This window comes from Entelurus aequoreus, linkage group LG06 (genome assembly GCF_033978785.1).
Source record: "Entelurus aequoreus isolate RoL-2023_Sb linkage group LG06, RoL_Eaeq_v1.1, whole genome shotgun sequence".
Classification (NCBI taxonomy): domain Eukaryota; kingdom Metazoa; phylum Chordata; class Actinopteri; order Syngnathiformes; family Syngnathidae; genus Entelurus; species Entelurus aequoreus.
This window is the reverse complement of record NC_084736.1, coordinates 32,518,091-32,535,071: the sequence shown is the minus strand read 5'-3', so window position 1 is coordinate 32,535,071 and position 16,981 is coordinate 32,518,091. Positions and strand designations below refer to the sequence as shown.

Below are 16,981 nucleotides of genomic sequence, written 5' to 3'. Positions count from 1 at the left end.
ATGAGGTGTGTTGTGTGTGTATGATTGTTTGTACATTGATGTTACATCCATGATGTCGTTCACAACAACACAACAGATGAGATGTGTTGTGTGTATGATTGTTTGTACATTGATATTACAACTATGATGTCGTTAACAACAACACAAGCAGATGAGATGTGTTACGGGTGGATTGTTCTTTCTAGCTCTAGCTTCCTACTTTCAAGTGGCTGTCTCCACATTGTTTAGTTCAGGACGTGTTTTGAGGATGAATGAGCGGTACCCGACACATTATTTCCCCAAACAAATGTTCTTTCTCCTCACAATGACATCATTTCACTCACATTTATGTCAACTCCCCGATATTCTGCGTTTAACATCAGATTCCCTTCTATTGACCAATTCTGTGATTCCGTTCGCAGTTACGTTTCTGCGGAAATCATATGCCTTACCTTTTTGTCAAGTGTAAAGATTGTATTCAAATAAAAATGTTATTATGAGTTACTATGGCATAAGAGTTCTAAATTGCAGGAAGTTACTGACATTGATGATACGTGAGGTGGAACAAATACACATTTTGGAGGCTGATATGAAGAAGAAACATGACCTTACTTTCAGTGGTGGACTTCAAGGTGTGCAAGACACTGCAGGTCTTTCAGGTACACGACACAGGTGATCCAAATGGTGTGGATGATGACGATGACAAAATGATGGACGTGACGTAAATGATTAAAATGCTGAAATGATGCAAATGACGATCAAGAAAAAGTTTCCCCCTCCCAAGTTAACCTCCCCCCACCACCACCAGAGAGAGACAGAGAGACAGACATAAAGAGAGAGACTGTGAGACAAAAAGAGAGAGAAGTGAGAGAGAGACACAGACAGAGACAGAAACAGAGAGAGACACAGAGAGAGACAGACAGAAAGAAAGAGACAGATAGAGTGAAAAAGAGAGAGTGAGTGAGAGAGAGAGAGAGAGACAGAAAGTGAGTGAGTGAGTGAGTGAGAGCGAGAGAGAGAGAGAGAGAGAGAGAGAGAGAGAGAGAGAGAGAGAGAGAGAGAGAGAGAGAGAGAGAGAGAGAGAGAGAGGTTATCAGTGACAGAGTAGAAGTCACACAGACTGAGTAAAAGTGAATAATTTGCTGGACGTACAGAAGATGAAAGTGCAACAAAATCTGACAACCTAAATATTGACACCATTCAGCGATATCTTACCTGTTACACAGGAAGTCTATCTCCGTGTTTCTCTCTCCCTCCATCTTGTAGTAAACATCTGAGTGTCTCTTAGTCTCTTCCTCCAGACTCTCATCTGCTTTGGCCTCCACATCCTTCGTAAACTCCTCTAGTTCATGCACCCTGTAAGTCAACAGTTACACATCTGTTACACAACAATTTCACATCATATACTCTGTAACAACAATTACACATGTGTAACACAACAATTTCACATCATATACTCTGTAACAACAATTACACATTTGTAACACAACAATTTCACATCATATACTCTGTAACAACAATTACACATTTGTAACACAACAATTTCACATCATATACTCTAACAACAATTACACATCATGCACCTTGTAACAGACCAGTTACACATCTGTAACTACATTTACACATAATGTAACAACAGTTAAACTTATGTCACACAACAATTACACTTCATGTAACAACAGTTACACATATTTAACACAACAATTACACATATGTAACAACAGTTAAACACATCATGTAACAACAGTTACACATATGTAACAACAGTTACACATATGTAACAACAGTTACACATATGTAAAAACAGTTACACATCATGTAACAACAGTTACACATCTGTAACACAACAATTACACATCATGCACCTTGTAACAGACCAGTTATACATCTGTAACAACAATTACACATCATGTAACAACAGTTACATGTCTGTAACACAACAATTACACATCATGCACCTTGTAACAGACCAGTTACACATCTGTAACACAATAATTACACATCATGTAACAACAGTTGCACATCTGTAACACAACAATTACACGTATCTTATATGAAGTTTAACACTTTTAATGATAAGGACGTTAAACTTTATTTAAGTCTATATATATATATATATATATATATATATATATATATATATATATATATATATATATATATATATATATATATATATATATATATATATATATATAAGTATATATATAAAATATATATAATGTGAAAAGTTAAAGTTAAAGTTGACTTTAACTTTTAACTTTAACTTTGAACTTTAACTTTAACTTAACTTTAACTTTAACTTTTAACTTTAACTTTTTATGCCCATCTGTGACATTATTGCCATCAGTCATCAAGACAAAAATGGCGGATAGCAACGGTGGCCGAGAAAAGCTGACAACAAATGCAAATGCCACAAGACAATATCATAAACTACAACAACTTTCAGCGACAGCACAACAAATACAAACAACACAACACCATAATATAAAACCACAACACAAAGGAGGCAATGGACACAACAGACATGACAGCGGAGCAAGTAACGGCAACATACCAAGTTCCTGAACGTTGTATTTTGTATTATTGACAAAGTAAAACACATTATTCCATACTTGCCAACCCTCCCGATTTTCCCGGGAGACTCCCAATTTTCAGTGCCCCTCCCGAAAATTTCCTGGGGCATCCATTCTCCCGAATTTCTCCCGATTTCCAACCGGACAACAATATTGGGGGCGTGCCTTAAAGGCACTGCCTTTAGCGTCCTCTACAACCGGTCGTCACGTCTGCTTTTCCTCCATACATACAGCGTGTCGGCCCAGTCGCATAATATATGCGGTTTTTAGACACACATAAGTGAACGCAAGGCATACTTGATCAACAGCCATATAGGTCACACTGAGGCTGGCCGTATAAACAACTTTAACACTGTTACAAATATGCGCCACACTGTGAACCCACATTTTGGGAGAACATCTGCACCGTAACACAACATAAACACAACAGGACAAATACCCAGAACCCCTTGCAGCACACACTCTTCCGGGATGCTACAATATACACCCCCGCTACCACCAAACCCCGCCCCCCCAACCCCGCCCACCTAAACCCCCTATCTCCCGAATTCGGAGGTTTCAAGGTTGGCAAGTATGCATTATTCATGAGTAAAAAATGTTTACACTTGACTTACTTTTCCAACATCTTTCATGACACACTTTTCTACTTTCAGTCCAAGGAAGCCGGTGAGTCGCCAAAACCTGTCCGCTGTCACTTCCGTTGTGTCTTTGTTTTGTCGTGCAATGACTTTATGCTGTTGTGTTGTCTTTGTATTGTGTTATGGCTTAATGTTGTCATGTTATATTAATATGTTTTGGTTTCATGTTGTCGCGTTATATTAATGTGTTTTGGTTTCATGTTTTAGTGTTATATTAATGTGTTTAGGCTTTATGTTGTCGTGTTATGTGTTATATTGTGTTGTGTCTGTGTAATGTGTTGTGTTTTGGCTTAATGTTGTTGTGTTATATTAATGAGTTTTGGCTTCAGGTTGTGTTATGGCTTTATGTTGTTGTGTTATGTGTTATATTAATGTGTTTGGTGGTTGGTGTCAGTGAGCTTAGCTTGTTAGTGGCAACTAAAAGTCCACATTTTAAATCCATTTACGTATCTCTCAACATACCTCATTTACTGTGTGGAAGTAAGTGTAATCGTGCTACGCTTCAAATAAATCATTAGAGGGTGTGGAGAATGCATATATTTTTGATATAATTTGATGCTTCAGTATAACATTTTATTGTGTGATCACGCTATTGGTACTTTTCCGCTCTGGAGATATTTGTGCGGTCGTTATACTTCTGTTGCCTTATTATCTCTTGTTGATTTCCATATTTAGTCCTCCAGCGTCTTGCACAAACATGATGAATCACTCTTCAAAAGGGAGGTTTGATTCAGTTCCGTTCCGTGAAGCAGTGGTCCCCAACCACCGGGCCACGGCCTGGTACCGGTCCGTGGACCGATTGGTACCGGGCCGCGCAAGAAATAAAAAATAAAAAATAAAATATATATATATATATATATATATATATATATATATATATATATATATATATATATATATATATATATATATATATATATATATATATATATATATATATATTTTTTTTAAATTAAATCAACATAAAAAACACAATATATACATATTGTGTATGTGTATGTCAATATAGATCAATATAGTCTGCAGGGATACAGTCCGTAAGCACACATAATTGTATTTCTTTATGAAAAAATAAAAATAAAATAAAATAAAAATCCCCCCCCTCCCCCGGTCCGTGGGACAAATTTTCAAGTGTTGACCGGTCCCAAGCTACAAAAAGGTTGGGGACCACTGCCGTGAAGGACACGGTCCCTCTTCTTATTAGCAGGTGCATCCCTCTCTGTAAGGGGGGGGGACACTGCCTTCTCACTATAAGAGTTAACTTCTTTTGTCTTACTTTTAGACCTCGCTGTTGTTGCGTTGTAAGGGTTGGTCTTCTAAAGCTTTAGTAAAACCTGGCCAAGTACTATTCTGTCTCGGTGGTCCTTTTTACTCAACATATATGTCATCCAAAAGAACTTGGGAGTGACCAGTGTGTTTTATTCCCTGAGGGGAAGACTGGTCTCGTGCATCAAGGGCTAAGAATTAGCCAGATTTTTCTTTAAAAATAATTTGCTTCCAGATGTGTGGATTGTGTTTAAGTTTGCAATGTACAAATTTCATCCTCTTCTGTTGTGTTTTCTGCACAGAATCAATGAGCCACAGTGCTATTAAAAACTTACCTATGAACAAGTCTGGTGTTTTCTTGTTTGAGTTTAGATTTAAGGTATGCATTGGCCAGACTGTCGCTCTCCAGCTCTGTCACCTTCTTCTCCAGATAACTCACCTGAAAGAGACAGCTGATTGATCAATATATATATTTAAATGTGCTAACTTGTACCAAATATGATCATCTTCAAAAGATATCATGTCGTAAATTCTAAAAGTAAGTGCGATTATTAAGAATAAGCAAGAGAACGATACAAAAAATTCCCGCGGAAATTTTAATGGGCCTGTTATCTGTGCCCTGGATCTCTGGCCGGGGGTCGTCGGAAGCCGCCATACTTTGAAGATGGTTCCGAGTGTCCGAATCTGTGAGTTTTAGGTGTAACTGTACAAAACGAGTTACAGGGCTAGCCTAAAACATGCGCACATTAAAATGCTAACACTTAGCATGTGTGCTAACAATGGCATGCTAACAGATAGCATGTCTCACATATCAAGTTATATGACTCAAAGGTATATGGCTGCGGAAATAGAGGGAAAAAGTGTAAAATTAGATGTAAAAGTTAGCATGCCTAAGTTAGCTTGCTAGCAATAACACCATTTTACTAAAACAACAATGCATATTTCACTTTGACACTGAAATCTAAGATTTACAACTTGAAAGAAACAACATAATGTAAGGATCCATCCAAATATTGATAACGATATGAAAATGTCATATCACGGTTATCGTTATCATCGTGGTATTGTTGAATGTACTCAAAAAGTATTTATACATAAATCTTTTGACCAAGTGATTTTTTGTAACAACTAAAATAAATAGACGCACTGTTCGAAAATTCACTATTTTTCCACTGATGGTGTTTTAGTATTTTATCAGTTTTAATGGCTAAGCTTTTATTGTTTTCAATATTGTTTAGTACTGTAGCACTTTATAAATTATTTAAATGAAAAGTGCGTAAAAAATCTAATCCATTATTATTTCTGGCAGGCATTATGGCGTCCTACTCTGTTCAGCGGTCCTTGAAGGCAACATAAAAACACCTGCGTCTGGTAACCTTCTGAGTTAAGAACGATTACTCTGTTCTAAGAGAGTATTTTCAGATCCGATCTGTTGCTCGGCTTTTTGTTATGCTTTAAGGTTCATCATTCGAGTTACGAGCAATTTTTCCACTGGTAGTAATTGTCCAGAGATCGACACAATCCTTCCTCCCTCCGACCAGTGGAACTAAGAACATGAGTGAGAAGATGAAGGCAAAGAAGAAAAAGTGCCCCTGACCAGAAAAGAAAACCACTAAAAACATGTCCCACCATGTAGCAGCCTTTGCACGGCGCCTCTCCGAAGCAGAAATCGGCCTCAGCGCCAAAACAACATCCACACAGCGGACATTAATCCATGAAAATATGGAGAAGCTGATGAATAGTCTGCATGACATGTTTCACTTCCTTCTTTTCTCCTGACTCCACAAACTGGACAATTGAACATTAACTTTGCTCACTAGGTCTTTCGCTAATTTAACAGGTATGCACCTTAGTGTCATATGTTTTAGTATTCCACTAATGCTAATTGTATGTTATTGCTAGCATAGTACTGTTAGCATGCTAGCTTTTTTGCTAATTTTGCAGGTATATACCTCAGCATCAAATATTTTGTTACTTGAGGAATGATACCTGTTAACATGCTAGCGTTAGTATGCTGGCTTTTTTTTGTGGTTCCTTTTGTAGGTACACACCTCAGTCATATTTTGGTACATGATGCATGCTAATGTTAATGCATTTTCAACACATTTTCAGGTTTCAGTAACATATTTTGGTACTTAACGGTGTTACAGTTAGCTTTTTAGACTGTATGTTCGCTAATTTAACAGGTATACACCACAGTGTCATATGTTTTAGTATTCCACTATTGCTAATAGTACTGTTAGCATGCTAGCGTTTTTTTGGGTTTTTTGGTAGCTCTTTTTGCTTTTTTAATTACTTGATGCTATCTGGCCAGCATGCTAACTGTTAGCATTTCAGTTCGGCTTTGGCTCTTCAGCATTTACATGAAATTTCTACCGAAAATGTATTTTCTAGTTCTTTGAAAAAAAATCTATATATTGTAATTGTTTTGAAGGTGAAAACTACAAAGCATTCTTTAATTTTTCAGTCTGTGAACCTCAGTGGAAAAAGTTTGGGCACCCAAAATATGTACTGCACCTTCACACCATTTTATTTGTTTCAGCCATTTTGAAAATGAGCACTTTTCTTTGCTTTTAGTATTTTAAACTTTTTCAACTGAATTTCCGCAATGCATAATACAAACTTTTCAAGAATGAGTCAATACCTTGTGAGTGATGTTGAGATCACAGTTGTCGGCTAACAGATCTTCGGTGCTTCCCTGACTGCAATCCAACACGCTGTGGTTGGCCTGGAACAGCTGACTGCAAGACAACAAGACAGGAAAAATGAGTCATTCTTATGTAATAAATGTTTCATCTTAATGTGTTATCTTATGTTTTTCTTTTTTTATGCATTCTAACACGTTGTCATGTCTGTGTTAATCATGTTTTTGTTTTGCTTGGGTTTTGGGCTCTTTTTTTAGTTCCTGGTTGCACTTCCTTGTTTGGTTTGGTTTCCATGGTCACCCATTAGTTTTCACCTGTCTTGTCACGCACATGTTTCACATCCTCATGTCACGCACCTGTCTCACGTTTTCACTAATCATGTCACCAGTATTTAAGGCCATTGTTGCCAGGCAGTCGGCCTGGCGACATCACTCTTTTCACCCTCATGATCCATGCTGCTCTTCCTTTTGCCCCTCTTGTCATGTCAAGTAAGTTTTGTTATTGTTCATAGTTTTTTGCCTTTGTGCTAGTGTTTTGTTTTCATAGTCTAGTTTTGTACTTCCGCCATTGTGCGCGCCTTTTGTTTTCATAGTCAAGTTTTTTTCCCTCCGCTGTGAGCGCTTTTTGTTTATCCCCTTTTGAGCCTTTTTTGAGTTAATATATTAAACATGTCCTCACCTGCACGCCATGTTTGGTCCAATTCCTTTGCACCACGGGAGAACAAACCACGCCACAGACCAAGTCTTGACAGATGTCGCCAGCAGAAGAGTTCTCCCGCAAAATTGGACGAGGGAGCGTGGGAAGTCCTGCACGCTATGGAAGCGGAAACACTGCGCTCTTCCCCCAGGGAGCGCCGGGGGATGATGTGGGGGCCCGGAGGCAAGCTGGTGCCGATCGGCGCGTCACTCCCGCCCTGGAAACGTCGCCAAGGAAAGACTTCCGCGAGGGGACAGGATGCATCACTCCTGCGGGCTCCTCCCCCTCCGGGCGGAAATGGAAGTCAGCCAGCCTGGCAGCTCAAGGAGCACTCCACAGATTTGTTTTCCAAATTCTTTACCGGTTCAATCCAAGCCACCCAAATTCCATGCCCCGCCCCCCAGGACTCAAGCCACGCCCAAGTCACAAATTTTTTTTTCACCCACAAAAGCCCAGGTGGGGGGGAAAGAAAGACTTTTTGGACAGTTTGGAGGGGAGGATTCTGCCCCCCTCCTGACCACCCTCCACCCACCCAAAGAAACGATTCCAGACCGCAGGGCGCGCGTCTGGTATCCGCTCCTTGAGGGGGGGGCTAGGGCTGGGAATTGTTCAGGTGGGGTGGCTCAGCATCGTCACGCCAAGCCACAGCCTCCAGCACGACCACCACCACCAGTCTTTCATCACGCCAAGCCACAGCCACCAGCTCAGCCACCACCACCAGTCTTTCGACCTGCCAAGCCACAGCCTCCAGCTAGGCCACCTCCACCAGCTCCACGCCAAGCTCCACCACGCCAAGCGCCACCAGTCGCAGCTACACGACGCCAAGTGCCGCCAGTCGCAGCTCCACGACGCCAAGTCCCGCCAGTCGCAGCTCCACGACGCCAAGTGCCGCCAGTCGCAGCTCCACGACGCCCAGTGCCGCCAGTCGCAGCTCCACGACGCCCAGTGCCGCCAGTCGCAGCTCCACGACGCCCAGTGCCGCCAGTCGCAGCTCCACGACGCCCAGTGCCGCCAGTCGCAGCTCCACGACGCCAAGTTTCGCCAGTCGCAGCTCCACGCCAAAACCAAGACACACCATGCCAAGACCAAGACACACCATGCCAAAACCAAGTCCAAGACCCCCCATGCCAAGACACACCATGCCAAGACCAAGTCCAAGACCCCCCATGCCAAGACACACCATGCCAAGACCAAGTCCAAGACCCCCCATGCCAAGACCCATGCCAAGACCAACCATGCCAAGACCCATGCCAAGACCAACCATGCCAAGACCCATGCCAAGACCAACCATGCCAAGACCAAGTCCAAGACCAACCATGCCAAGACCAAGTCCAAGACCAACCATGCCAAGTCCAAGACCAAGTCCAAGACCAACCATACCAAGTCCAAGACCAAGGCCAAGACCAACCATGCCAAGACCAACCATGGCCACGACAAGCTTCGCCACGCCAAGCTTCGCCGCCTGCTTCATCTGCTGCTTGTACGCCTGCCATGACGATGACGCCGCACCTGTCTTCTCGTCGGCCACGGATATGGCCACTGCCTGGTCGTCCGCCACGCCAAGTGCGCCCACGTCATCGTCTGCCACGGATGTGGCCCTTCCCGGGTCGCCCACCTCGCCTGTGGCGGGGGCGTTCCACTCGCCGCCGCCACATGACTATGCCTCGGTGGATTCGGGGCCACTTGGCCTGGCGACCCACCGTCATGTCCCCCTCCCGCCCCCCCATGACTCTTGTTCATTTTTTTGTGTTGGGACATCTGGGATCTGTCCGTAAGGGGGGGGCTCTGTCATGTCTGTGTTAATCATGTTTTTGTTTTGCTTGGGTTTTGGGCTCTTTTTTTAGTTCCTGGTTGCACTTCCTTGTTTGGTTTGGTTTCCATGGTCACCCATTAGTTTTCACCTGTCTTGTCACGCACCTGTTTCACATCCTCATGTCACGCACCTGTCTCACGTTTTCACTAATCATGTCACCAGTATTTAAGGCCATTGTTGCCAGGCAGTCGGCCTGGCGACATCACTCTTTTCACCCTCATGATCCATGCTGCTCTTCCTTTTGCCCCTCTTGTCATGTCAAGTAAGTTTTGTTATTGTTCATAGTTTTTTGCCTTTGTGCTAGTGTTTTGTTTTCATAGTCTAGTTTTGTACTTCCGCCATTGTGCGCGCCTTTTGTTTTCATGGTCAAGTTTTTTTCCCTCCGCTGTGAGCGCTTTTTGCTTATCCCCTTTTGAGCCTTTTTTGAGTTAATAAATTAAACATGTCCTCACCTGCACGCCACGTTTGGTCCAATTCCTTTGCACCACGGGAGAACAAACCACGCCACAGACCAAGTCTTGACACACGTAAAGTACACACGTCAGCTAAAGGGAGTACACTATTGTGTCCATAAAGTTCTTTAAAAAACATCTGAAAAGCACCACTAATCCTCCATTTACATGTTGTGACCTGAATATTAACAAGTATTAGCAATGTTGTTATTATATGTCCTCACAGAGGAATTACTTTTAGTGGCGCCATGTTAACATATTGACATATTTAGCTGCTGCATCGCCTCTGAGTTGGTGAAAGTTATTTCTAGATGATAAATCATGCCTCTCACCTGGATAGTAGAAGGTTGTGGACATAAACCGACAAGTTGGTTAACTTTGACATCCAACTTAGACCCAGAGAAAGAAAATACGCCCATGTTTTAACCCTTTGTGAGTATTATGATTAATTGTTGATATAAAGAGGAAGATATAAACATCCCATCAGTCGTTATCCCAGTGAGAGCAGACATTGTACAATAAGTGATTGTTTTATTATGTTTGTATATCTTGTTTAGCATTTAGCAATACTGCTACACGATGCTTAGTGTTTGACTAAAGCTGCATCTGTTCAGCACACAGCTTCTAAAACTTGTAGATCATCCTCCTTATATTCAGGCTCAAAAATAGAAGTTTCTGGATCATCATTTGTCCCAAAGTAGTCTTTGTTGTCTCTCATCAGGTCTGCCATGGTTAGTTGTGTTGTTGTTGTTGAAGGGAAAGTGAATGTTGTGATGCGTCTTTGAAATTAATACGCCGCCGTATGCTTCAAATTAGGGCTGGGCGATATATTGATATACTCGATATATCGCGGGTTTGTCTCTGTGCGATATAGAAAATGACTATATCGTGATATTCGAGTATACGTTCTCACGCAGTTGCTTTTAGCTGCGGGGCATTAAACTGCATGCGTTTCTCACTCTTTCCTGTCTCTCCTTCTCAAAGAGACTTAAAACAAGCGAACCTTCTTACATACGTCACATACTGTCACGTGAGCAACGTCAAATGCTCCCGCGGAGCAGACAGGTAGCGACATGGTAACGTTAGCTGTGATGCTAACAGCTAACGGTGTGGTTTGAGTGGTAATACGAGAGAAAGAAGGTGCGAATCTAGTAGCAAATGGAGGAATAATTAATTCCCAAGAAAAACAGCACGGGGTCCATTGTCTGACTGTGGTTTGGCTTCAAGCGGGAATATGTCTTTACATGTCAACATCTCCGTTCGGTGCCACACCAACTAAATGCCAAAGCAACTATTTCCACATCAACACCGTAGGACATATACTATTTGATATGCAGCTCATTTTTATGTGACACTTATTGAAATATCTTGTGTGTCATCATGCACAAAAGTGCACTCATAGCTTGTTTTAAAATGTCTCTGACAATCTTGCACTTTCTGTTTTGGAAAGGACATGAATGTTTGTGCCACTGCTTAATAACTGTTTAATAAGTACAGTTTTGCTAAATTGACTTAGTTGTGATTTCCCTCTCTGCATGAAAGTTTAAAATGAGCATATATTAATGCAGTATGAACAAGAATGTTTTAATGTAGACACATAGAATCATCATACTGCTGTGATTATATGCATCAAGTGTTCATTCAAGGCTAAGGCAAAATATTGAGGAATATATATTGTGTATCGCGATATGGCCTAAAAATATCGAGATATTAAAAAAAGGCCATATCGCCCGGCCCTACTTCAAATTATGAAAATATGCAAATACTACATGTTATTATGAATGTTATTAGATACTACATCTATACTTACAGCATGTATACAAAACATTGATAGAGGTTTTTGGATGTTTTTAGAGAGCTCTGTGCGATATAGAAAATGACTATATCGTGAGTATTTGAGTATACGTCCTCACGCAGTTGCTTTTAGCTGCAGGCATTACACAACAGGCTTTTCTCACTCTTTCTTGTCTCTCCTTCTCACAGAGACATAAAACAAGCGCACCTTCTTACATACATCACATACTGTCGCGCGTGCAACGTCATACGCTCTAGCCGAGCAGAGAGGTAGCAGCATGGCTAACGTTAGGTGTGGTGCTCGCGGAGCGGTGCGAGTGGTAAAACGAATAAGGCAAAATATCGAGATATATATCATGTATCGTGACATGGCCTAAAAATATCGAGATATTAATAAAAGGCCATATCGCCCAGCCCTAGTATATAGTCATTTTTATCATGAAAAATGGGAGCAAAAACAAAAGTGTTGCGTTTATATTTTGGTTGAGTGGTAGTTGAATAAATATGTTATGCCGATCTTGAATCCCACTAGACACCAACCACAATATCGATGCAAACGCAACAATGGCCGCACAACAAACACACATTGGGCAACACAAGGAGCAACTTCCTTTAAGCAAGCTAAAGTGTCTCTAAAGTCGTCCAAGGAAAATCAACGATATTTAATATTGAAGTTTTTTTTTACATTTCTATTGAGCTAGCATGTTTGACAGTCCTAAAATACAAGAAATGAGAATGGGAGACTCACCGTCCAAATGCTGTGCTGGTTATCTTCCTGTTTGGGCTGAAACACAAGACAAGAAAAAAGGGAACAATTAGTTTTATTTTAAAGCTCTACATTTTCTAAAGATTTTGATGGTTTTTGGAGGATAACTATTTGGGGTTTTGGCACCAGCCGCTAGATGAGATGTCTAAGACTTTAGATGTGACCAAGCTAAGTCTAAGACTTTAGAAGTGTTTAGAAAATTACTTTTAAAAAAAGTAAATAATTAGTTATTTGATCCTTTTTCTTTTTTTTTTTAAGTAATGGAATTACTCACGGAATTACTCTAACAAATGTTATAATAATTATATAATTAATTACGAAGTAGAAGTAACATGTGCGTTACTTAAAAAAAACAACTAATATCTGGCATATGCAGTTGAGATGTTTTATGAGAGCAGTGTGTGTGTGTGTGTGTGTGTGTGTGTGTGTGTGTGTGTGTGTGTGTGTGTGTGTGTGTGTCTTTAAAAGGCGGTGCTTGTTGTTAAGTGACATGTGACGTCAGCGCCCAGACAGAGCAGCAGTAGCTCAGCTGTAATGGTTAGCTCAGACTCAGTTTGCAGGCAGTGACGGAAGCTCTGATGAATCTTTTCCACTGCGTTGTGTTAGCACGAGCTAATAAAGAGATTGGATGTGCTTCCATGGCTGCAGTCTCCTTGTCCACAAACAGTTTATTGTAGGATTGCAAGTTTGTCACTTCAATCATCCATTTGTTGTTCATTATGCCCTCGAAGTACGTTTGTAGTACTGTGTGCATGTACTTATATGTTGTGTTGTTTGCTGTGTGATGCTGCAATTGTTTACCCTAGAGTCATATAACTTGGTATGCGACACTTGTTAACTGCTAGCATGCTAGCCCACTAACATTAACATGCTAACTTTTTAGCTAACTTAACTTTTTTTTCTCTAACTACACAGCCATACACCTTACAGTCATATAACCTAGTATGTGACACATGCTAACTGATAGCATGCTAACGTTAGCTTGCTAATATTAAAGTGCTCACTTTTTTTTTTAGCTAATTTTACACTTTTTTCTGTAATTGCCCAGCCATACACCTTACAGTCATATAACTTGGTATGTGACACAAGCTAACTGTTAGCATGCTAACATTAGCATGCTAACTTTTTGAGCTAGTTTTGAAATTGTTTACCCCATAGTCATATAACTTGGTATGTGACACTTTTTTAACTGTTAGCATGAAAATGATAGCATGCTAGCAAGCTAACTTAAGCATGCTAACTTTTTCATCTAATTTTTACACTTTTTTCTATTTCTGCCGCCATACAACTTACAGCTATATCAATTGATATGTGAGACATGCTAACTGTTAGCATGCCATCGTTAGCACACATGCTAAGTGTTAGCATTAGCACATGCTAATGTTTTAGTCTAGCTCTGTAGCTCTTTTTGTACAGTTACAACTAAAACTCACGGATTCGGACACTCTGCACCATCTTAAATGTACGTCGGCTTCCGGCGAACCCTGGTCAGAGGTCCAGGGCACAGATAGCAGGCCCATCAAAATGTGGTCATATTCAAAGTCCTCATGTGTAATGGTACATATTTCCCGAGTTTATAAATATAAAATAAATTTTTTTTAACAACAAAAGAAGATGTTTTGATGCCAAAAAATATTGACGTAATCATAGTAGTATCGACTAGATACACACCTGTAATTGATATCATTACAGTGGATGTTAGGTTTACATCCACCAATGGCGTTTGTTTACATTTTGACGCCGGTGAGCTACAGTGTGTAGTGAAGCAGGTTTAGCTATTCCTCGTCCTGCAAGGATGATATTTTTAAGAAACTTACATTATTTATCGCTATGGAGGCGAGGATTAGTGATTTAGAAGTCGCTAAAACACTGCCGACTGTGGCTGGTCTTTAGCTGCTAATGTCTTAAAGCACCTCTTCCGGTGGGTGTTTCAGTGTTATATCTTCACCTTTATCGTTAGTTTTTAAGCCAAAATGCGTCCATTTTCCCTTTTCTGTCTACACACTGTGTCTGCTTGTAAGTACTCTGTGTGTGTGCGCTACCGAACATGCTTGTTTGCTCGTAAACCAGAAATGACACAATGTGACAACGAAGGGGACGCGGGGGTGGAGGACCGGTACTTTTCAGAGGCGGTATAGTACCGAATATGATTCATTAGTATCGCAGTACTATAATAATACCGGTATACCGTACAACCCTAATCGGGACAGATCCATTAGGAGTTTGAGTAAAAATATGTCGTATAGGAATTAACTATACATAATAAAACATTAACAAAATGCTGTGTCACATGAATGGTTTTTGAAGTAATACCTTTGTGACATGAAAAACTTGTTGTTATCAAAATAAAACTCAAAGCAGTTTGGCTAATGAAGATGAAGTCTAATAAACAAGCTTTGTTCTTCTCCAATGCCTCCTATCAGTCCAACAGTTTGGACAACAAAAATAAACAGGAGTGACACCGCTCACGTCGAATACACAATCTTCACAGCCTGCGTTCAGTTCAATGAGATGACAAAACAGTTGAGCTAGTATTGATGCAATTTGAACACTGATGCCGTTTGCAGTTAAATAAAGCAGTGTTTTCCAACCACTATGCCGCCGCACACTAGTGTGCCGTGAGATACAGTCTGGTGTGCTGTGGGAGATTATGTAATTTCACCTAATTGGATTAAAAATATTTTTCTCAAACCAGTAAATAAAATTCGCAAATGTGCCGTTGTTGAGTGTCTGTGATGTCTGGAGCTCGGCTTTGTAACCATGTAGTACTCTTCCATATCAGTAGGTGGAAGCAGGTAGCTAATCGCTTTGTAGATGTTTGTCGTGATCACAATATGCAGACGACAGTGGGAGGCAGCGTGCAGGTAAAAAGGTATCTAACGCTTAAACCAAAAATAAACAAAAAGGCGAGTGTTGCTAAGAAAAGCCATTGAAGCTTAGGGATGGTTATGCAAAATTAAACTAAAACTGAACTGGCTACAATGTAAACAAAAACAGAATGCTGGACGACAGCAAAGACTTACAGCGTGTGGAGCAGAGAAGGCGTCCACAAAGTACATCCGTACATGACATGACAATCAACAATGTCCCCACAAAGAAGGATAGCGTCCGCACAACTTAAATAGTCTTGATTGCGAAAACAAAGCAGGTGCGGGGAATAGCGTTCAAGGAAGACATGAAACTGCTACAGGAAAATACCAACAAAACAGGAAAAGCCACCAAAAATAGGAGCGCAAGACAAGAACTAAAACACTACATACAGGGACTCACCAAATACTTTAAAATAAGTTACGGCGTTATGACAGGTCGTGACAGCACACCTACTTTGAGACAAGAGCTATAGTGATGCAAGCTTGGTTATGGTTTGAATTCATATCCAACAATTGCGAGAACAACTTTTTATTGTCAATATCGGCTGCTGAGTTTCATATTTTTATGTTTTCTGCTGGTGGTGTGCCTCAGGATTTTTTTCAAAGAAAAAAATGTGCCTCGGCTCAGAAAAGGTTGAAAAACACTGAAATAATGGACCAGTGATCATCCCAGTAAACAAACTAAAGTTAAAGTTTAAGTACCAATGATAGTCACACACACACTAGGTGTGGTTAAATTACCCTCTGCATTTGACCCGTCCCCTTGTTCCACCCCCTGGGAGGTGAGGGGAGCAGTGAGCAGCAGCGGTGGCCGCTCTCGGGAATCATTTTGGTGAATTAACCCCCAATTCCAACCCTTGATGCTGAGTGCCAAGCTGGGAGGTAATGGCTCCCATTTTTATAGTCTTTGGTATGACTCTATGGCCGGGGTTTGAACTCTCAACCTACCGATCTCAGGGCGGACACTCAAACCACAAGGCCACTGAGCAGGCTAGACTTTATAAACAAGCTGTGACAACGTTCACGACACATCGCCTGCTGCATGTTTCCTCACCTCATTAACTCTCAGTCACAGCAGCTGATGGACGCTGTATTGAGAAAATAAAAGCAACACCAAATAATTTTCTCCTTTGCTGTGTACTAAAAGTACACAGCAAAGGAGAAATATTGTCCACACCTGTCACCTGTTGTCCACACCTGTCGCCATCTAAACACAGCAGTGCGCTCTTAAACACACGGCGGGAAGCGAGGGAAAATGACGTTAAACCAAGCGCTTGGCTCCGTTTACTCCAAGGGGAAAACTCGTCTGCCATGATTATCAAGCCAAACGACGCTAGTACGCATGCGCCTGACATTGTGTTGCTTAAAATGCATTAATAAATGACGGGGTTTCGGTAATTAAAAAATTAGACGGTATTACTAACCGTCGGGAATTTTATCGCAAATTATCATTATACCGTTTATTGTTACATCCCTTGTCCATTAA

General features: G+C 40.9%; 1 protein-coding gene across 3 annotated transcripts in view; it reads right to left on the bottom strand.

Moving 5' to 3' along the window:
• rab11fip4a (RAB11 family interacting protein 4 (class II) a) overlaps positions 1-16,981 on the bottom strand; it is a 49,685-nt gene that overhangs the window by 14,275 nt on the left and 18,429 nt on the right. For all 3 annotated transcript variants that reach the window (XM_062050549.1, XM_062050550.1, XM_062050551.1), the window contains 4 exons: positions 12,608-12,643; positions 7,104-7,200; positions 4,795-4,898; positions 1,195-1,335 (listed from right to left, as the gene is read on the bottom strand). In XM_062050549.1, the coding sequence (XP_061906533.1) occupies positions 1,195-1,335; positions 4,795-4,898; positions 7,104-7,200; positions 12,608-12,643 (378 nt within the window). The remainder of the gene's footprint in view (positions 1-1,194; positions 1,336-4,794; positions 4,899-7,103; positions 7,201-12,607; positions 12,644-16,981) is intronic.